Source organism: Natator depressus, chromosome 11 (genome assembly GCF_965152275.1).
Source record: "Natator depressus isolate rNatDep1 chromosome 11, rNatDep2.hap1, whole genome shotgun sequence".
Taxonomy (NCBI): Eukaryota; Metazoa; Chordata; order Testudines; family Cheloniidae; genus Natator; species Natator depressus.
The window spans coordinates 12,411,910-12,436,042 of record NC_134244.1 but is presented as its reverse complement, the minus strand read 5'-3'; the positions used below and the strand labels follow the sequence as shown (position 1 = coordinate 12,436,042).

Genomic DNA, 24,133 nt, shown 5'->3' with positions numbered 1-24,133 from the left:
CTTCAGACAACACATAGGAAAACTCATCATAATGCACATTCCACTGATACTTACTGCTTCCCCTTCTCTCCTGCTGTCTCACTGACATTCAAAACAGTTCCTGTAGCTGACTGTAATGCAATGCAATGGGAGTGATTCCAGCTGGATAATCTAACAGTCCTAAACCTTTCAAGCTCAACAATTTAAAGTGACATACTTATATTTTTATGTACCCAGCAAAACCATCCTGCTGTAGTAGTAAACAATCAAAGGAAGTGACACTATAGTTAAGTAAAACAGATTGCAATAAATGCTCAACTCCAGTGACAAAGAGTGTTCTTCTTTTTTTGTTTCTGAAGTACTATAAATCTCCACTGCTGTTGACCTTAACCACGTGGCATACTGCTTCCTAAAGTTTCTGAGAGTCCAAAAGTTTTTGTGCCCTCTGCATTTTGAAAAAAAGAAAAAGTGGACATTACTCAGTCTTTTTCAGTGGACTGGTTCCTCCTCTGCATTGTCTGAATCTGAAAGGACATTGAATTTGTAAACTCCCAATCAGATCCTGGAATTATTTTTATTATTCATTATTATTATTATTTACATTTTTACATTCAGAATCTTTCCCAAGAACAAAGCAAGAGCCTTGTTGCACAAAGCAAACTGCATCTGGGCTGAAACTGCAAGGCAAGACCACGTTCATGCTCCCTTATCAACTATATTACTACTTAACCTGGGGGGCAATGTATATACCAGGGCAAGTGATTTCCTCATGACATGTTATTGTGTGAGAGCCAGAGCCCTTTAGCGATCCAAAGCAAAGGTAAGTGAATTTCTATATATTCTGGAAAATGCAGGCAAGGAAGTCTAGTGCAAAGCAGTTACAATTTACAAGCAACAGTGCAGGGTCCTTTCTTCACACTATGAATTTCTTATAAACAACTTCTACATTGATTAAGAAGTCCTTTCAATCAATTACTATATTAGACTCTGTCCTCTGATTAACAGTAACCTTGCCTCTAATAAAACAGAATTAGAAATCTACTTCTAATTGTTTCTCTAGGCCATGCCACTGATTTTTGTCTTCTATGAGGAGTTCTGCACCTCTGTGTAGAGATGTTAGCAATCATTGAAATACAGCCAGCCTCCTGTGGGATGGAAGATGGCAGGCATTGAGCAGCTCACAACAAGACTATACAAGAATCAGGACATAGAATGAAGTACTGTACACCCTATCCTGATCAGACAGTTGATTGGAGATATAGAACCCAATTCTTCTCTCACACCAGTTTTATACTGTGATGTCAAAGGAGATATTCCTGATTTACACAGGGGTAGATGAGAGGAGGATAAGGCCCACTTTCATCATAATGCTTCAAATGAAACTAAATAAATGCCCTTCCTTAAATAAGAACATGCATCTTAACCACATAAAGGGGAGGGAAAGCCAAGGAGGGGAGGATGTCTGCCATGGCCCTTACTCTCCATATAGCTAATCCTGGACCCTTCTGGAAGATCTTCATGTCAGAATTCTTCTCTTCATTCTTGCAATGAGCTCCTTCAAATACACTACTGCACTTGAATTCTCAAGCATCCAAGAAGAGACCCCTCTGATACATAAACCCTTTAGGGGTCATGGTGCCTGTGCAAAAAAGCAAATGAGTGAATGCATTTGTCCCGAAGTGCCAGCTCTTGAATGATTCACTCTACATTTAGATGAAGTGCTCTCCTATAATTATAGTTGCTTGTTGGTCTCACTTGCCTCCTCCCTTCTATCTCTCTCCTCAAGCCCCAGGCTCAGCGAGAGAACACTGAATCACTCTTTAGTATAATCAGGTTTTCAACTAAAGACACGGCTTGTTTCTCTGTCAATTTAGGAGCCTGATAAAAAATTCCCAAACCAAGACCCCAGCCTGGAACAATAAAGACCTTTGGGAAAACTTGAATCTGGATCCAGATCTAATTTCAAATAAATAAGTTAAATCAAGTTTGGACTCTTCGGCCCTGAGAAAATAAGAGGGAAGGGGGAATGATATAGACGATTAATGTTTTGAATTGCACCATCTTATACATGGTAGGTACTGCAATGAATAAATACTGTAAATGGATTTCCTAGACACGCAGAGTTTGGCTGAGCAGATACAGCTCTGGATTGGGACTTAAGAGACCGGAGTACTAATCTGGCCCTACCACTGGTAAACTATGTGACTACAGGTAAATCACCATGTCCCAGTTTCCCTGCCTTTTAAAATGGGGATAATGACACTGCTCTCTTTCATAAAGCACTTTGAGATCTATGGATGAACATAATTATATAAGACCCAGTATTATTAAAATCAATTACTGTTTTGGGGCATGAATGCAAATTAGCTGACTTCTAAGAACAGGCACTGGTGAAGCTCTGAGATCAAACAGAACCTTCATTGGCTGAACCCTCTCATTTATGTAAACGGAAAGTGGTAATAATAAAGATCAGTTTTAATTCTCCCATCTTTCTGCATTTATTACATGTACACTTTATCACAAGTGATATTCGTTATTTCATTTGGATTGTTCATGTTGTGTAGATGCTGCCCCCGGCATTTGGAATTGCTTTATTACTGTTGTACATGAAAAGTTCATCTTAAGAATTTAAAATTATTTATCTTTGCTAGAATTACTCCCACCTACCAACTGTGCAAAGAGCACTTAGTAAGAGAGGAATAATCTGTTGTGAGTAAAGACAAAAGGATTCACAGTGACAGTATTCTAATTCTTGGTGGATTTATTTATCTTATATTGTCTTTCCATATACCAGTTAATAGTAACTATAAACCCCTGCATGATTGGACGCTAGTATCCCTTATGTTTGTTACTGAAGTAGCAGCAGACAAATACAACATTGTAAAAGAGTCTTATCAAACAAAAACTATTAAGTCACTTAACATATGTCTCTCTACATGGGGACAAGAGACTCCAATGGTGACTTTCTCACACATACCATTTAAAGGTGCAATGAATCACAGATGAAAGCCCTATTTATCAGGCAAAAGTTTAACACCCACTACACCAGCCATACCAGCACAAGTGCCAGGATTATATAAGTGTCTTTAATGAAGCTTGATCCTTGCATGTCCCTTGTATAAACCTGGATCCTGGTATGCCTGGATCCTGGTATGCCTATCTATAGAACTTATAAGGACCCCATTATTGTGTCTTAGTGTGACAGACATGACAATTTCCAGCCGTATCTTTGGGAGATTGTACTGAATTAAGTTTATATAGCTTTGTAGTCCACATGATTTATAAATGCAAAGTATGTAACTTATCTAGGAAGGAAGACATGGCCCGTGTAAACCCTGCACAGTGTTATGAGCTTCAAAGGACCATACTAAACAATGTGTCAGACAAGGAGGAACTTTTGGCACAAAGTTAAATGGGTTTCCTAGGAATACCTGTAGGGAGATAAATGCAAATTCGAGGTTCTGAACCCAACCTTCGGAAGCAGTTAAAACTGGTTAAAACTGATTAAAACTGTTCTGAGAGAACCATTTTCTGACTGATTTCCTATTCAGAGTCTCTGAATATGAAGGGAGTGGCAAGCACTGGTATGCTTTATCAACTGAGCCACATCTCCACCCGATCTGTGACTGACAATGGTAAACTCTAAGGGTGATATCCTGGCCCCATTGAACTCCACGGGAGTTTTGCTATTGACTCCAGTAGGGCCAAGATTTCATGCTACAAGTACAGAGATGGCTCTTCCTCCTTTGTACCTGCAAGCTCACTGGAAGACTGGGATCAGGCATGTGGAAAGTGGGGCATTCATGTGTTTGAAAGTGCAATCAGTTTAGCCTTCCAGCCTGGCCATGCTTTGGGATATTTTTGTTTGTTTGTTTGTTTATGAAAAAGGGGGGAATGCTTTGTTCAAAGGCTGGGACTAAGTCCTGCTACCACTAAAATGAATGGCAAAACTGCCCCTGAATTCGATGAGAGTGGGTTCTGTTCCCAGATTTTTAGGTGTGCTGAGTCAGCTTCTCAGCCCATGTAAAGTAACATAGTTCCATTCAGATCAATGGATCAAAGCTGATTTATATTAGCTGGGAATATGGGGAATATTTCCCCCTCCATTTTTCCATATAGGTTGCTTTTTCTCCATCAGCATAGATCTGTGGATCTTGTAAAAGATGGGATTTACCACTCCTCCAGGGTTATGAAAAAATGAGGGCTTCATTCTAGGAGGCTTCTGTGTGTCCAAACAGGAAATTCCTGAACTTAGAGGCACGTACTGTGAGCTCAGTCAGCAATGAAAGATACATACTGTCTCATGTATCTCACACTAACAGCCATGTAACCCTGTTGGATGCCTCTCATCTGCCAACTGCCTGCTTCATTATTATGGCACACCGCTATTGCATTTCAGTTTTAAAATATTATAATTTTGTGAGCACACAAGAATGTGGCTAGGCACCTCACAGAAACATAGCCCTTGCCCCAAAGTAGATAACACAACAGAGGGTGTCATAAACAAACAATAAAGGAGTGAGGGAAGAGAAGGAGCATGAGAACAACAATATCACTTGGTAACTATGGCTTGGTCTACTGATAAAAGTTAGGTTGAAAAAAAAAACACACCCTTCACTGACATAACTATGCTCATTTAACCGGTAGTATAAATGCAGGTATGTTGAGGGAAGAATGCTTCTGCTAATGTAGCTAACTTCATTCAGGAAGGGAATATTCCTGCACCAAAGGATTATGCTGGCCTTCCTAAGCCAACAACATAGTTACGCCGGGATAGCTCTGGAGTGTAGACATAATGTGAAGTCCAGAAACATCTTGATGGTCTTGTTAAACAACAGGGTTTTTTTTAAACTCTCTTCTCATGGGTGACATTTCTTTCTCAGAAGGATTCAGATGTGACTTTCTGAACAGGTTTAGTAAGGGTGTTCAAGGGCTAGGGGCAGTACACGAGGACTTTGGTTTGGCAGAAGGGAATGAACGTGGCACCAAGGTAAGTGCCATTGGAAGAATGCCAGAGGACAGGAGGAATGTGAAAAAAAAGAAGTTCATGAGATAATGGTCAGGAATGAGTGGCGTAAGGCCTTGAGAACAAAGACTGGAAGCTTGCATACTTCTTATCTGATGAAAGCCTTCTTATTCTTCCTGGGATATTAGCTTCTAAAAGAAGGATATCCTGTAAAATACAGGATGGATGGTTGCTTAGTGAAAGTCCTAGGAAGATGCAACTGGTCTCTGTTATCTGTGGCAGGCTACAAGGTTTAAAAAAAAAAAGCCTGTGTGCTTGTGTATTTCATTTTACTTTTCTTTAGCCTCTGACAATGTTACTGTTCTAACAGCTGGCATTTGGGGTTATGGCTTAACAAATAAAATTCTGACTGCACGCAGTAACCCAAGCAGGAACTTCATCTTGACTTCTAGAGACTACACAGTACAGTATCAACACTTTAGCAGTAATGAGGCAAACTGAAGTCCCAGTCCTACGAGGTGCCAAGTGCTCCCAGCCTCAACTCCCACTGATGTCAAGCAGAGTTAGAACATGAAAGCTGCCATAATAGGTCAGACCATGGATAGTCTATCTTGCACAATATTTTGTCTCTGACAGCAGCCCATTGCCTGTACCAAAGCTTTAGGGAAGGGGAGTGTACAGAACAGGGCAATTATGGAGTGATCTGCTCCGTCTTCCCCTCCTGGCTTCTGGCAGTCAGAGATTTAGTGTCACCCCGAGCATGGGGTTGAGTCCCTCACCATCTTGGCTAATATCCATTGATGGCCCTATCCTCCATGAATTTATCATCCAGTTCTTTTTTGTATCCAATTATACTTTTGGCCATCACAACATCCCAGAACAGTGAGTTCCACAGGTTATTTTTGTGTTGTGTATCTCCGTATCACAAGTTACGCCAATCTCTTAAAGAAAGGGAGGCGTTTCTGAGAGGAACTTTGATGTAGCCTGCCTGGAGAAAGAATGTATGGTAATAATCAATAAATATTGTAAGGGTGGAAAATTTCTAGTATTATTATTTATTAAGGCTACAGTATTATAGTAACACTTAAAGGCCCAATCATGACCGGGGCCCAATTGTACTAAGCACTGTACAAACAGAAGTAGACAACAATCCCTGTCCTGAAGAATTTACAATCTAAGAATTAACCTTCCATTTGTTTCCTTCTCACATGCTCAGGTATTTTATCAAGAAGACCCTATACTTGGGACACTCTCTCACCATGTGCCAAATGTTGTCCTTCTGCTCCTCCTTCATGCCCACCTTTGGTTTGCTTTCCAGTATTGATCTTCTCTGTAACACTGATCTTTGATCTCTGCTGATCATTGGTCTCTTCTAATTTTTCTGGTCACTCAACTCTTATATAAGGATGCTCAAAGTTCAATTTCTTCTGATCATTGATCTTTGATCTTTTCTGATCGTACTTGATCCTGATCTTTCTTCCTTTATAATAGATTTGTCTGAGTTATATTACAAGCTCCTCATGGAAGGGTCCATGTCCTTTAAATGTTGGCAAAGCTCCTTGTACAACTCTGGCACGCTGCAAGTCTTGAATGGGGTCTGCAGGGTTTCCAGTTGACTTGTCGCAGCTCTGCTCCCACCCAGAAGCTCGCTGCTAACAAACTAACCAGGAGAGACCATGAAACTCAAAGTTACATCAGGGAGGGTTTCTCGGGACTTGACTGGAAGAACACTGTGAATTCTGATTGGTCAGGGCTTCCTATTTAAACCCAAAGAGAGGCAGAGGAATTTGTCTACACAAGTGGCCTCTACCTGGCTGCTACACTGGACCTTGCCTTCGTGTCTGACTCCTGAACGCAGCTTCTCTGCCTTGCTCTTTGTTCCTGCTTTCTTGACCTGTTCCTGCCTTACTGCCTTGTTCTGGTCTCTGAATCTGGCTCTGACCTTTGGTTTGACTCTCCACTTTCAACTCTGTCCTTTGGCTTGACTCCCAATTCTAACTCCTACTCCAACCACTAGATCCAGCTGTCTGTATGTTGGCCCTGACACTTTATAAATAACAACAAGTAATAACTACTGAAAAATGTATGATGAAAACTAAAAGGAAAAATATTCCCACCAGCAAATAACAAATTGTTCCAGGCACTGCTCAAGAAATGAGCATTCTGTGTTCCATTCTGAGTTAGAGATCACCAAATAAAACAAACATCCCTAATTAATGGAATGAAAACTTAAAAGAGACTCACCCTGACTGTTACTGTGATAAATAAATATGAACTCCAGTTCTTGGAAGAACAATCAGATAACTATCAAATTTGGATAAAAAACAGCTTCTTGTTTAGTAAGAATACAGGAGGTAAAATACAGGGTGATAGGATCGGTGGACTATTAGTTTTATACTTTTTAAACATTGCCATGTTTTCTCACAGGCTCAAGAATAATCTTTAGTAAGCTAAGAAGTCTGACTAGCCAAGGAACGTGTTTGTTGATGCAAAGCTGAGGTTGTTTCTGCTACAATGCTACATGCTCAGACCAGTGCTACACTACATTTACTTTCCTAACATTGTCCACCATTGCTGGCAAAAGAGCTCCAAAGGAACAGCACATATTTTCCTAGTTATTAAGGTCACATAATTAAGCATTCAAAAGATACCAAAAGTTAAGATTGCACCTGGCCTCCTTGAATGTATATATTACACTCATATACTATTTCCCAATAATACACTACAACAGCATTACATTATATAGCAAAACAATGAGCATTACTGAATGTAGATAATTATAGATGATCAACTGGACTTGACCTGTCCTGCAGTATATGCCAAGGGATGGCAATAAGTTTCCCCACTACCCCCTTTTGAGATGCAATTAGGCAGTTAAGTCTTTGGGTGGATCAAGCAATTATCTAATCAATCCATTCCAAAATCCTGAAGCTGTCACTGTAGATAGTGAAGGGCTAACAGTGGATGGGAGTTGTTTTTTGGAAGTAGGGGGTGGGAAATTATTTCACAGGCCCACCCAAAAAAGCTAAGGCTGGCTCTGATAAGCTCTAACAACAGCCTTCAATCTCCACTCCCATTTTCAAACATTTACTTTTTGAAACTTCTTGGTCTCTGAACGTATATATTTTTGCATTCCCATTCCAGAGAGAATCTTGCTGGAGACAGCATTGCGTGTTTTTGACCTGTCTAACACACATCAGCTTTTTAACTCTTCTGAGTTCAAGGTGAGAGCAGCCACCAACTCTAAAACCTTCTCTCCCACGCAGAGTCACACACGCTTTCTCAATTATTAGGAGAAATGGCAAAAAATATTTGACTTCTTAATTCTGTGAAAATCATGGCACATTCTATGCAGGTGAAACTGCAACTAGAGTATCCTTATCTGAAAAACGGAGTGTCCTTTTTTTCCTTCCTGTAAATCAATGACTGATTTTAATCCATCTATTGTACAACATATTATTATTCTCTTGCATCCACCATGTCTTTCAAAGGGTAGGGGTCTGATCATACTTACTCCCTTCTTGTTCTGTTTTGATTGCTTCAAACTGAACCACTTTAACATCCTGACTGCTCAATTGCTGAAGTCTTTCTTTCCAGTAAAAAGCAAATTGGAAAGTGTTTTTCTGGGTTTGATTTGCTCATGAAGCTTTACTGGTTTGCAGCATAATTTATTTCCTGCAATTTAGCAGCATGCCGTCATCCAGAGCAGAGACTTTGAACTGTCTTTGCAACTCGTAGGTGCGGTTCAATTCTACACTAGTAACCAAGTTAGCCTTATGCCTCATGAGATAAAGCCATTCTGCCTAGAGCATGATCACATGTACATCAGGAGCATCTTGTGATTTACAGATACTGTGTTCGCAATTAGGCTGGGATATTTATTATTAACGTTAACTTGACCTTTAGCTGTGTGGCCACGTGCCTGTACAAAGGGTACATTTATCAGTGTGTTGCTTTGTAATTTGATTTTCACACTGCCTGTGCTATCAGACAGGATATAGCAAATGGGTTGCCATGGAAACTAAGGTGTATGTAGCTATGACGCTGCAAACCCCAGAACGCTGCAATAACCCTTCTTTTCGTGTACTGACCTTTTACGTTTAAGTCTTCCTGTGTGCAGAATTCAGCAGCCATCTTGCTCTCAGAGTCAGTACAGCCTGAAGGAGTCTCATACCCAGTGTTATTATAGGGACACTTTACTTTTGTTCATTCATATTGCTGAGTTTCTTATTTGACAGCAAAGTCACGTTAGATTGAAATGATCAAAAAATAAGGCCATAGATTTAGGTGCCTAATTTCAACCTCCCAAGTTGGAAAATGAGGCTCTATATACTAACTTTAAAATCAATAACAACCTTTCTTTATTAAATGGATAGTACTAGAAATTAAAAATAGCAAAAGAGACTCTATATTGTGATGGAAGTACATTATGTTTTATATTTCCTGAGTAAGTTTAACAATTGCCAGAAAAATTTATTTATTTAATTTATTGCCAGAAAAATAACTTAAGTATTGAAAAATGTCTTCTGAGAACAGGTAGGAGCAGGACCACATTTTTAAAGAGGCTTCAACCTTACCTCTTGCTAGCATCTAATTACCTGATTGGGGCAGGATTTGTGCCTGCATTTATTTGTGGGCACAAAATAGCACCCATACCACTGGGTGCTGTGCTAAGAAACTTCATCCACAAAGCCTCTACTGCCATTAGTGTTGTACATTTTAATGGTAATAAGCTTGTGTGAATGGGTCATTCACTTTTTCTCAGGCACCATTGTAATGTCATGTCACCGAGGGATGGGATTTTAAAAGTGTCTAAGTGATTTAGGAGCACAAGTCCCACTGAAACTCATTGACACTTCTGAAAATCTCACCTGAGATTTTCAAGACATAGTCATGGTAAATCTGATTGATGCATTTTATGAAGATCTATAGTGGGACTACTACCCAGTGTTAAGTATGATTTCCATTAGCACTGACACTGCAGATGTTCCAAGCTTCCAGATGTTTTGTTCTCTTTTGATACTGAAATGAAACCACAGATTGCTCCATAGCAAGTAAGGCCTGCCAATGTAAATGAACAAACTGTCTGCAGCTAGAAATAAGTCCAGCATCTTTTTCACTGAGAATGAATTAGGCACCCTTTAGGAATAATTGCATTAGGAGACAACATCAAAGCTTTGTATGCACTATACAGCGAATCTCACATCACAAGCCAGTTGAGGGGGTGGAGAGAGAAGCTTTGTTCTGTACTTTCCTGTATTTTGGCTTTATAATTTATCATACTATGGTTGTAAGGACCACTGCAGTCAGGGATGTCTGGGGGGAACACTCAGGGCTCCTAAGAGACACGTGTTAAAATTCAGCCACCAGATTAAAAGGGGGAGTGGGAAGATCTCCCCGCCTCTGCTGAGGTTCACCCACTCTCAACATCCCTGAGAGGGGAATTATCCTACTACTCAAAAAGTACACTGCCGAGCAGATTCTTTTGCCTTTGAAATGGATCAAACTGCACTAGATGGCTGGTATTTTCCAAAAATTCCCTGGGGAAGGATTCCCCCAGCAGCCCTTACAACAAGTACATATGTGCACAGTAAACACCAGGCTTTATCATCATTATAATCAGTGAGTTTTCAGGAACAAAGTATAAACATGTCCAGCAACAGCTATTTGATAGCCACTGGTGTTGCATTCACCTAGGACTGGGAGACAGCATTGTTCACACACATAGGAAAGCAAAAGAACAGGTTCCCCAGGCTCTCTATTTATGGGATATGAGGTTGCTAATATAACATTTTAGCCATAGGCCACTGTGCATCACCTCTGGAATGAGAAAACAGTTAATAACCCTTTTCTTGATCATCATTTTGTTATGTTTACAAAAGGGTGAAGGAAATGCTTTGGATGTCAGACTCCAAAGGTAAGACAATCTGCCTGATCAGTATGGAGTACTAGTCCCAATTCTGTATCAATGCAGATTATGGTAAGGATTACCCTTGAACTAATAGTCAAGGTTTTGGAATATTTCTCGTGTGAAATCCAAAACTGCTCCCCAATTTGAGCTTCTCAAGAGCGATAAAACAGACAAAGAGATGCGGAAGTTACTGTACACCAGAAATCCCAAAAGTCGTGGACTGTTATACCCTCACATAAACATATTGACAATTTTCTCTAGAAATGTTTTTGCAGAATAAAAACATCTTCTGAATAATTATGAATTCATAGTGTTTATGGGCCGGCCATGCAATCTCAGATGCCGGGAGGGAAAAACAGACTTAGTCTTTCCATATCTTACAGTAGCCAGTTTTTAGAAAACCTTGGCAGGATTTCAGTACAGTACAAAAAAACTACAAAGTCATCAGCCAGAAGGATGCTGCACCAGAGGGAAAAACAGAACTAAATCTCTTTTAATTTTGTAGCTCTCTTGCATTTCCTCTGGCTATGCAACTGGTAGCAGCAGCATAAATCACTATAAAAGATGAAGAACATCTGACAGCCTCAAACAATGTCAGGTTTCAGAGTAGCAGCCGTGTTAGTCTGTATTCGCAAAAAGAAAAGGAGTACTTGTGGCACCTTAGAGACTAACAAATTTATTTGAGCATAAGCTTTCGTGAGCTACAGCTCACTTCATCGGATGCATTCAATGTGTGTGCCTTGTAATGATGTGAAACTTTTTACCATGAGCATTATTGTGAGGCTGTCCCCAGGTTTCACGCCAAGGAGAGCCTCAAACCAAAGAGGTTACAATTAATGAGAAGGTGTATAAAGAAATCTTAATGCAGAAACCTTTCTGCCTGTCCTTCCTGAGCAAGCTGTAACCTTCTATACCAATATTCCAGTCATGTGTATTATTCCACCAGGTCTCTATAATGCAAACTATGTCATAGTTGTATTTATTTACTAGCATTTTGAGTTCTTCCTGTTTATTCCCCATACTTCTTGCATTAGTATACAGACATCTAAGATACCGATTTGATCCAACCCCACCCCCCCATCCCCCGTTCTGTCTTGTCTCTGCTTTATCCCTGGAATAACAGACCATGCCCCCCCAAAATTCCAAACCTTCTCCCAGGTCTCCATGTTCTTGACTTATCTGTGGGCTTTGGTCACCTGCCCCCTTCAAACCTAGCTTAAAGCCCTCCTCAGTAGGTTAGCCAATCTGTATCCAAATATGCTCTTCCCCTTCCTCAATAGGTGGACCCCATCTCTGCTTAGCAGTCCTTCCTGGAACAACATCCCATGGTCAAGGAAGCCAAAGCCCTCCTGGTGATACCATCTTCACAGCCAGGCATTCACCTCCAGGATGCATCTCTTTCTGCCTGGGCCCCTACCCTTGACTGGAAGGATCGAAGAGAACACCACCTGCATGCTGAACTCCTTCACCCGTACTCCCAGAGCCTGGCAATCACTTCTGATCTGCTGAGGGTCATACCTCACAGTATCATGAGTATCCACATGGATGAGCAGCATGGGGTAGCAATTGGAGGGCTGTATGATCCTCGACAATCCCTCCATAACGTCTCAGATACAGGCCCCGGGCAAGCAGCATATCTCCCAGGATGCCATGTCAGGGTGACAGATGGGTGCCTCTGACCCCTCAGAAGAGAGTCACCAACTACCATTACCCTACATTTCCTCCTGGGAGCAGTGGCTGTGATCCTCCCAGCCTAGGGGGTACATGGCTTCTCCTCCTCCTCCTTTGGGGGTGACTCCTCATCGCTCGTTGCCAGGGCAGCATATAGGTCTGGTGGGGCCTTGGAGTTGCCTGAAAAAGTAGGAAAGACCCCAGGCAGGAAGGCCTGGGAGTAGGAAGAGAAACTTTTGTTTTGAGTAGACTCTTGTTAGACTTTAATTTGGGGCTGGAATTTTACTTGGAGTTTATTTTTATGTAAATAAACCTCAGACCCCTAAAAGGGGTATTTTTGGCCACAGAAAGCCCATGTGGAATTTATCCGAGGAACCAAGTGGGGAGACTTGTATGGCTACCCTGAGGCCATGAGGGGGCCATTCACTGACAGAGAAAATTCTGTATCTATAGTGGGAAGTTATGTAAGCAAAACATAGTTACATGAGTGGGAATTTGGCAGAAAAACCAAGGTTAACAGCTCTAATTCTATGAAAAGGATAAGGGGACTCTTCATATTAACCTTTCATAGATGACATAGGAAGAAGGGACCATTATGATCATCCCAGGCTTGTCTATATGGTGCTGACAAAGCACACTAGAGGGGTAGGATTTGCAAAGGACTCTAACTGCCCTGAGTTAACACTGTTGGCATGCTCTGAAAAGTACCTAGTTTGCATTAACATAGTCCCACTCATTAATGTAAAGTAGATACTTTTCAGACCACATCAGTAAGGTCTACATGGGGCAGTTTGCATGCAGTACATTAGAACACTTTACAAATCTCACCCCTCTAGTGCGCTTTGCTGGCGCCATGTAGAGAAGCCATTCGTGTAATCTCCTGCATAACACAGGCCATAGAACCTCACCCAGTAATTCCTGCATCAAGCCATGATTTCTATTTGAGCAATAGCATCTCTTTGAGAAGGATATTCAGTCTTAATTTAAAGATTTCAGGTGATGGAAAATGAGAATCCATCATGTTCCGAGATAAGGTGTTCCAATTGTTAATGACCATTATTAAAAAAAAAGCATCTTATAATAATCAACTTCAACTAGAACAATTATTGTTACTTTGATTATTATTTATATAGTACCACAGGTAGAGATGGCAGAGGTCAAGATCTCAGTATTATGATTCCTCTGAAATGGGAATTGAGGCCATTTTCTAATTAAAGATACACAGTATTTGCTGTATATTTTTACAGCATCTAAACTTTCCAGTTCACATTTCAGAGCTTTTTTCAGATCCAAAAACAACATGTATGGGAGGAGGACGGCTCTCCCCAGCAACCTCCAAAGGAAAATAGAAGATAAATCAGTAGGAATCAGACCAACATCCTTAAAAATAGCAAGCTCTCAAAGCCAATAGATCTAAACAAGTTGGAATGTCTTTCACGTTAGCATCTTCTTTGTGTGGGTCCCTCAAGCCATGAGTCTATACACAGAGGGTGGGAGCTTTGCCACTGACTTAAATGGGCCAAGGTTTTCATCCCAAGTGAAGTTTTTGTACAGTGTGTTGAAGAGTGTTTAGTGTACAGGACAGAAGTAGAGAACTGGTTTACTTTGTAGAGGATAATGAACTAATTTTGGTATAGTAGATCACACAGGTCCTGTCTCAAGCATTTACAGAGGTTTCTATTTGCTATAATATTACTCATTCCTGTTGTTTCTATTTGCCTTTCAATTCCATGTACAGTACAGAGTACCTACATTTCTCATATAAAACATTTTCTCAAATGGAGAAAGAAGTGTTTTTTAAAAATACTTCAGAATACAGGTTTTACAAAAAAACCTGTTGTATATTGTATTGTATAAACATTGTATATATTCTTTTTCTTTCTTTTTATAACGAAGTGGGTTCATAGATCCAATCTGAAATTCAAGCTTTTTGCTACATTGCATATAGTAAAAAGATGAAGTATTTGTAGTCTACAGATAGTCACTATCACTACTTTTATGCTGTGGCTTCTAGGATAAAATCCAAGAAAAAGAAAAATTATTAAAAAATATTAAAAGTATTAAGGACCAGGGCCCAGATTCAGGAAGTTACTCAAGCACTTGCCTAACTTTAAGCATGAGTAATGCCACTGATTTCAATGAGACTTCTGACATGTTTAAAACAGTACTGCCAATCCCTAACACTAAAAAATCATGAGCCAGACCCCACATCAGCACGAGATTGTCTTAAGAGTCATGAGAATTTAATAATAAAAAATTTGGATTCCTTTTTATTTGCCTTCTGCTTTTTAAGCCCGTAGGATTCATGTTTTCCAACTTTTCTCCACAGCCCCAACAGCTAGAAATTAATTGTTTTACAGGTGTTGAGGCTTTAAGAAAAAATCATACATTATGTAAAAAGAATTGGAGTACTTGTGGCACCTTAGAGACTAACCAATTTATTTGAGCATAAGCTTTCGTGAGCTACAGCTCACTTCATTGGATGCATACAGTGGAAAATATAGTGGGAAGATTTTATATACACAGAGAACATGAAACAATGGGTGTTACCATACACACTGTAACAAGAGTGACCAGGAAAGGTGAGCTATTACCAGCAGGAGAGCGGGGGGTGGGTGGGTGGGAGGGAGGTTGGGGGGGAGGGACCTTTTGTAGTGATAATCAAGGTGGGCCATTTCCAGCACTTTACAAGAACAGTAGGAGGGGAAATAAACAAGGGGAAATAGTTTTACTTTGTGTAATGACACATCCACTCCCAGTCTTTATTCAAGCCTAAGTTAATTGTATCCAGTTTGCACATTTTTTTCCAATTCAGCAGTCTCTCCTTGGAGTCTGTTTTTGAAGTTTTTTTGTTGAAGAATTGCCACTTTTAGGTCTCCGACTCAAGGAATATTTCCAACACACCTCTGAACAACATACTAACCCACAAAGACCTTCCTACCAACACTACAAAAAGAAGGATTCTGGGTGGACTCCTCCTGAAGGTTGAAACAACAGACTGGACTTCTACATAGAGTGCTTCCGCCAACGTGCACGGGCTGAAATTGTGGAAAAGCAACATCACTTGCCCCATAACCTCAGCCATGCAGAACACAATGCCATCCACAGCCTCAGAAACAACTCTGACATCATAATCAAAAAGGCTGACAAAGGAGGTGCTGTCATCATCATGAATAGGTCGGAATATGAACAAGAGGCTGCTTGGCAGCTCTCCAACACCACTTTCTACAAGCCATTACCCTCTGATCCCACTGAGGGTTACCAAAAGAAACTACACCATCTGCTCAAGAAACTCCCTGAAAAAGCACAAGAACAAATCCGCACAGACACACCCCTAGAACCCCGACCAGGAGTATTCTATCTGCTACCCAAGATCCATAAACCTAGAAATCCTGAATGCCCCATCATCTCAGGCATTGGCACCCCTACAGCAGGACTGTCTGGCTATGTAGGCTATGTAGACTCCCTCCTCAGGCCCTACGCTACCAGCACTCCCAGCTATCTTCGAGACACCACTGACTTTCTGAGGAAACTACAATCCATCGGTGATCTTCCTGAAAATACCATCCTAGCCACTATGGATGTAGAAGCCCTCTACAACAACATTCCACACAAAGATGGACTACAAGCCGTCAGGAACACTATCCCCGATAATGTCACGGCAAACCTGGTGGCTGAACTTTGTGACTTTGTCCTCACCCATAACTATTTCACATTTGGGGACAATGTGTACCTTCAAATCAGTGGCACTGCTATGGGTACCCGCATGGCCCCACAGTACGCTGACATTTTTATGGCTGACTTAGAACAACGCTTCCTCAGCTCTCGTCCCCTAATGCCCCTACTCTACTTGCGCTACATTGATGACATGTTCATCATCTGGACCCATGGAAAAGAAGCCCTTGAGGAATTCCACCATGATTTCAACAATTTCCATCCCACCATCAACCTCAGCCTGGACCAGTCCATACAAGAGATCCACTTCCTGGACACTACGGTGCTAATGAGTGATGGTCACATAAACACCACCCTATACCGGAAACCTATTGACCGCTATGCTTACCTACATGCCTCCAGCTTTCACCCAGACCACACCACACGATCCATTGTCTACAGCCAAGCTCTACGATACAACCGCATTTGCTCCAACCCTTCAGACAGAGACAAACACCTACAAGATCCCTATCAAGCGTTTTTACAACTACAATACCCACCTGCTGAAGTGAAGAAACAGATTGACAGAACCAGAAGAGTACCCAGAAGTTACCTACTACAGGACAGGCCCAACAAAGAAAATAACAGAACGCCACTAGCTGTCACCTTCAGCCCCCAACTAAAACCTCTCCAATGCATCATCAAGGATCTACAACCTATCCTGAAGGATGACCCATCACTCTCACAGATCTTGGGAGACAGGCCAGTCCTTGCTTACAGACAGCCACCCAACCTGAAGCAAATACTCACCAGCAACCACACACCACACAACAGAACCACTAACCCGGGAACCTATCCTTGCAACAAAGCCCATTGCCAACTGTGTCCATATATCTATTCAGGGGACACCATCATAAAGGCCTAATCACATCAGCCACACTATCAGAGGCTTGTTGACCTGCACATCTACCAATGTGATATATGCCATCATGTGCCAGCAATGCCCCTCTGCCATGTACATTGGCCAAACTGGACAGTCTCTACGTAAAAGAATAAATCAGACGTCAAGAATTATAATGTTCAAAAACCAGTCGGAGAACATTTCAATCTCTTTGGTCACTCGATTACAGACCTAAAAGTGGCAATTCTTCAACAAAAAAACTTCAAAAACAGAATCCAAGGAGCGACTGCTGAATTGGAATTAATTTGCAAACTGGATACAATTAACTTAGGCTTGAATAAAGACTGGGAGTGGATGGGTCATTACACAAAGTAAAACTATTTCCCTGGTTTATTTCCCCTCCTACTGTTCTTGTAAAGTGCTGGAAATGGCCCACCTTGATTATCACTACAAAAGGTTCCCCCCGCCGGTAATAGTTCACCTTACCTGATCACTCTCGTTACAGTGTGTATGGTAACACCTATTGTTTCATGTTCTCTGTGTATATAAATCTCCCCACTGTATTTTACACTGTATGCATCCGATGAAGTGAGCTGTAGCTCACGAAAGCTTATGCTCTAATAAATTTGTGAGTCTCTAAGGTGCCACAAGTTCTCCTTTTCTTTTTACGGATACAGACTAACACGGCTGCTACTCTGAAACCTACCACAGATTATGAGACTTAGCAACACTGCTAAAGTTAGGCACATATTTCCTGAATAAGGGCCGAGGCCTATGTGATGTGAATGTCATTAATTATTATTACTTTAGTGCTGCCTAAAGTCTTCAGCTGAGATCCAGGCCCCAAGTGCTGGGCAAACACATAGTGAGAGACAATATCTGCCTTGAAGAGCTTACAATTAAAAAAACAAAACAGACAAAGGATGTGAGGAGATAGAGGCATAGAGAAGTGAAGTCACTTATCTAAGGACACACAGCAGGTCAGTGACAGAGCCAGGATTAGAGCCCAGTTCTTCTTTCCCTTAGTCTAGTGCCCTGGCCACCACACCACACTATGTCCTCTGCTAAAACGTACTGTTTAATTAATCTACAGTCAGAGACAATGAAAATTCCCGTTCAGGCTACTGGAGTAACAGCTGTGTCAGTATTTCTACTCAACACCCCCCTGCCCCCATGAGTTTAAAATGTAGCTTTACAAAATTTGCTCCAAGGCTGAAGCTTGATATATGAGAAGAATGAAACTTACTCTCAACCAGGAGAGATTTGTTTTTGAAAAGATTTGAAATAAAGGACTGTGGCAGAAGGGGAGTGATCAAATACAAGTTTTAGAGAGTTGTTGGCACTGCTCAAACTCAAAAATCTCTTTGGGTTGTTTTAGCCCAAAATGATGCATGCCATTCATTTCCCCTAACATTCAATTATGTCCTGGATAATCCCCAGGCATAGTAGCCAGAATGAAGGAAAGGAGAAAGTGTGTTGACTTTAGCTTTGAATTTCCTTGCTTTGAGAAAATTGTGTCAACCTTAATGTTACTTAAAAATTGTTTCGAGTGTTAAGTTAATATATAAATGTTCCAAGTGCAAATTAATCTGCCTCTAGACTCGCTGACATTGCTTTGAAGTGGCTTTGCATGTATTTGTAAAAGAGGTTTCTATGAAGAGATAGTGTGTTGTTTTCAAAGGGGGAGCCTCTCCCCGATTTCTTCCGGATTTAATCCCATGGGGGCACCTGGAGAGAGATTTCACTGAGGTCACAGAATGGAGAGCTATATTTGGGACACATCTCAATGCCTGAATCTGATTTCTCTTACACCAGGGTAACTCCACTAACTGGAGTTGGATAGTAATTGAGTCTATTATTTACAGATCACAGATTCATTACATATGGGTGCCTGAGCAGTGCTGTTATCTGCCACACATGAACTCATTATGCTGCACATGTTACAGAGTTTACTCAAGCGCTACCAGCTGTGCCAAGAACCTGAGCTGGGAGCACACTGGAGTGCAGCTGCAGCTTTTCTGAGATCTGCCCACAAGCTCTCTGATCATTTACTGTTGGTCCGGCTGAGAAGATAAACCACTGATGCCTCTCACCAAGAGGCCTCACTCTAATTCTCCTGGAAGAGAAGCACCACACATGAGGAGTCAATATCTCTTCAAGGCTCCAGACTAAAATCCCCCAAATGTCCAGAATACTGCTCTGTGTTTAGGAGAAGTTAACGTAAGAAGTACTGGTTTCAGAGTAACAGCCGTGTTAGTCTGTATTCGCAAAAAGAAAAGGAGGACTTGTGGCACCTTAGAGACTAACCAATTTATTTGAGCATGAGCTTTCGTGAGCTACTCTGTTAGGTTCCAGTATTACTTTGGGATCTGCTAGCACAGAGGCCGCTGACAGCAGATCCAGATGCAGGATCAAGACCTCAGTCTTTAAAGTATTAGTGTATGGAAACATGAAGAGATGATTCTGAGGTAACATGGTGAGTTATACAACACCCCTCAGCATAAAGGTGCTCCAATGCAGCACCGTGAAGGCTAAATTCTCCTCACCCTACTCCCACAATTAGTGCCATTGATGTCAAGGGCCCTATTTTAGCAGAATTTGACTTTGAGTCGATAGGTCTGATTCACCAAAACACTTGAGAATACACTTATGCTTATGTCTATTCCTCTACAGCAAAGCACTTATCCATGCCCTTAACAGTAAGCATAAGGCTAAGTCACATTGAAATCAACAGGACTTAGGCAAATGGTTAAAGTTAAGCATGTGCTCAAGTGCTTTGCTGAATCAGAACATTTATCAGGAATAACAGAGGTGAACAATACTGAAATGCAGAATAAGTCAGTGTAAATCAAAGAAGCGAAAATGTATTTTCCAGCATCCAGCAAGGTATTCATCTAGTTTCAGTGGCTTTTGGGATATATACAGATCACACCAAATCTTGTTTAGGTTATTGGTGGAACAAGAAAGTAATAACATGTTTACCTTAAAAGGCATGTTCCAATAACGTATTATCCTGGAGGCTTTTAAAGGTTATTCATTTACAATTCATTCCTATTTCTGAGTTCAGCTCTCAAAGACATCTTATATTGACGCTCATTGGTGAGCCTGACAATCACAGATACAAGTTTGTAATTGCAAGAGCACTTTCTACTCAGTGCCACTGGCAGCATGATAAAAACACCGACGAGCACATATACCATAGGTGATCCTGGAAAGTTCATTATTTTGCAAGTTTACATCGGTTTCAAAACCAAACAGGTGAAAAGGCATAAATACTCTTGGTGGATATGAAAAACCCAACTATATTAAACTGAATAAATTATTGTTATTAACAATACATCACTGTTGAATCAGTGCTCCTGAACAAAGACTTCTGGGCAACTGGAGATATGGCCAAAGATCTCAGTTGGAGGAATTAGGGCAATATACCCAAGTCAATCCCCATAGCAGTAATGGAGCACCCAAACAGCCAAATCCTCGGATTGTTCAATAAATAAAACAATCATACACACACACAGAGCAACATACAACATTAAAATGGAATCTAATGAGCCTCAAGGGTACCACAGACATGTTCCACCATATGTCGAGAAGGAATGGATTCCAGAATCACCGTATCTGAAAGGAGAAGGCCTCCCAGGCTCTCATGATTACACAGTGGAGTGGGGGTGGGGGGAGAGCTTGCATTTCAGTGCTGTTATATTAATTGCTGTGTGTGCACCCATGGTCCCTCCAATAGACTAGTTTTTGGCACTAATATGGCAATTACAGAAGATAACCAACTGTCTGGTAATTCACAATCTGGCTCACTCTGAGACAGTGCTAATAAGAAAAAAGTTGCTCTGAGCTGTGATTTTTCATAGCCTACTCAACCTCTAAATTTTAACACACAGGGCAGAGCCTGCAGCTCAGAACCAGCAACAAGAAGGGCAAACTATGTACCACAGCAATACTGAGGACAAGCACAAGAATAGCCAGATTTTTAATATCTCAGCAAAGGGGTTCCCAAGTGTAATACAGCTAAAGAACCTCCATAAAGGGTTAGTCTCTTTGTCTCTCTTTCTATTCTGTTATTATCCTAAATTCTCTTGGGAAGAGTTAGCTGCAGTGCATATTCAGGGATAGATCCTACCTTGTCACTGTCCACTGTGTTCTGTGAGGTTCTGGATGCAATGGAAATGGTATCAGGCTGACTGCTTCCATCTCCTTGGCTGTCTGCATCATCTACTCCATCTCTGCACGGGGACAATGAGAAAACAACCCTGTTTACTTAAAGCACCAGCCTTGGGAAGTGCAAAAATTCACAGGTGGATTTGAGAACTGCCAATTCAGCACATTAGGGCAGGATTTGTGCTAAGATTACCCCATTGATGGAGCTCATATTATTACACACTGTGTAATTTAAAATGATGTCACCTCTGCTATAGGGTTAGAATTCTGCATATAATCACCACGTTTATTGCTGGAATAGGAATGGCCTTTGTGTCCATATTTACAGCAACAAAGGCTCTTGCTCCTAGAAATAGTTCCCTAATGAGGGTGGTAAGGCAGATATTTCACTCGAGTTAGATTTCTCACTTAACCAAAACCAGCCATCCAAATGATAGCATTGCTGTTCACGACACTGAAGCGAAGGGATATCTCTGCTGTCTCACTGTAATCCACATTTTCAGGAGTTTAAAACTAGCATAAAAACGACAGGATTGTAAAATGAAAAGAAAAGAAAAGATATAACCACATCAGTCTGCTGGCATAGGGTATTTTTTCCCCCTCCTGAAATTCTTTTCCTTTGAACCTCTTTCTGCCTCTTTTTAAGAATTTCTTTACTGAAATTAGTATACAAGGAATACAAGCAGCCTGTTACATCTGACAGGACTTTGATGTTGCCAACAAAGGTCTCACTCTTTCATTGGGATCTATGAGAGCAAACCCATCCATAAGCCCATGAAAAACCGTGAGGGCAAGGATGCTCCACTGTTTAGGGTGGTAGCCTGTGGTTCAATTTCCTGCTCTGCCACAGATTTCCTGTGAAACCATAGGCAAATCACTTGGGTCCAGATTTTTAAAGGTATTTGGGTGTTGCTCCACTCAGCATTGCAGAAGTGACTTAGACACTGAGAAGCCGAAGTCCCACTGACTTTCAATTGACTCTTATGCTCCTAAGTGTCTAATTCATTTTTGAAAATGAGGCTTGGGCTCCTAAATCAGTTAGATGTTGCAACACTGAGTGACACAACACCAAATCACCTTTAAAAATCTGGGTCTTAGTCTCTCTGTGCCTTAGTTCTCCATCTGTAAAATGGGGATCAAAGCATTGGCCAACTTCTCAGGGATGTTATGATAATAAACACGTTAAAGACTGAGAGGTGCTCAAATGGGGGCTCTCATACTCCTGGTCTGCAGGCCATCTGCAGCCCGAGAACCTCCCCAATGGGGCAATTTTGGGGTCGAGTCTCTCTCTTGGCCCCATCTGCCACCCCGAGGCGCTTCCCAACCGCGACTCCGCTGGGCGATTTACAATGTCCCGGGGCCCTGCCCTCTACCGGGAGCGCAGCGGAGCTGAGCGTCTTCTGCCTGTTCGCTCCACGTGTCTGCCATTCCCTCCCTGCGACCCTGGGGTGGGGCTGTACCGCCGCGCACTGCCCCTGGCCCGAGCACCCTGTGGCCAATGGAAAGCTGGGGGGCGGTGCCTGGGGGCAGCAGCGCGTGGAGGCCCCCCAGCCCGCCATGCCTTGGAGCCCCAGGTAAGCACCGCACCCCCCCGACCTCCTCCCCACACACCCCCTCCTACCCCCAAAATCCCTCCCAGAGCCTGCACCCCTCCCCCTTCTCACACCCCCCTCCCACCCCCAAACTTTCTCCGAGAGCCTGCAACCCCACCCCCTCCTCCTGCACCCCTGCCCCAGCCCAGAGCCTGCACCCAGCACCCAAACTCCATCCCAGAGCCTGCCCCCAAGACCCCTTCCCCCACCCAAACTCCCTCCCAGAGCCCAACCTCTCACCCTTCTGCATCCAAACTCCCTCCCAGATCCTGCCCCCCAATCCCCTACCCCAGACCTCATCCCCCACCCAAACTCCCTTCCAGAGCCTTAGCCAGGTCGGGGGAAGAATTTGGGGGGTGGCGGGTTCTGGGTGGCATGAGTGACGTTATTGGCCCGCTGGGAGGATTTGAGGACTGGCACTGGCCCTAAGGTAAACTGAATTTGAGACCCCTAAGATGGACAGACTGACTGTACATGGGCTCAGGGGTCTGTTCTAATGGATCCCAATGCAAGGCTGGAGCCTTAGTTAATGCAGTGAAAGGAACAATCCATTGTATATAATTTTTTCTAACCAAGTACTCCACATTGTTGTCCACAAAAGTCCTGTTATTATTTCTTATTATTTGTCATGGACGGTAACGCTGAAATGCTGAAGTCCATTCATATACTATCAGGATCACTTATTATTTTTATTGTCACATGATACATAAAATCGAACAAGAAAAGGGAATACGCAGGCGCTTGTTTGTGAGAAGAAACAGACTCCTCTTCAGGTGGGGTCAGCAAGAGAAATATCCTTGGATTCAATGGATAATTTTCATTCTGATCCAGCAGTTAATTCATTACATGTTATACATCACTCTAGTAGTTTGGGGGGGGTTGAATATTTTTAATTTGAAAATGTTTGATTGGTTTCCACAGAAAAGCTTTTCATTACATGTTTTCCTCCATTTCATGGTCGAAAAAAGCAAAGTTTGTCTGTGCAGACTGTGGATGGTTATCGTAAAAATTCTACGTGAATCCTGTAAAAAGCGAACAGACACTCTCATGGTATGATACGGCAAAACTCCACTGATTTCATGGATTTATACAATGTGAAAATCTGGCCCCTTATTTTTTGTTTAGGACAGCTTGTCCAATCAAATTTTTTTTGCTCAAACAGTTGAAGTTATTTTGAGAATTTCTATTCGATTAACTAATCTGAGCAAACCTGCACTGCTGAAGAAAACAGTTCCGACTGAGAATCAAGCTCCAAACAGGAGGGTTGTTTATAGAATCACTGAGGTTAC

The 24,133-nt window shown here is 41.8% G+C and overlaps 1 protein-coding gene across 6 annotated transcripts in view; it reads right to left on the bottom strand.

Moving 5' to 3' along the window:
• Positions 1-24,133, bottom strand: part of KALRN (kalirin RhoGEF kinase) — a 766,757-nt gene that overhangs the window by 185,135 nt on the left and 557,489 nt on the right. For all 6 annotated transcript variants that reach the window (XM_074967163.1, XM_074967166.1, XM_074967164.1 and 3 more), the window contains exon 33: positions 21,215-21,317. In XM_074967163.1, the coding sequence (XP_074823264.1) occupies positions 21,215-21,317 (103 nt within the window). The remainder of the gene's footprint in view (positions 1-21,214; positions 21,318-24,133) is intronic.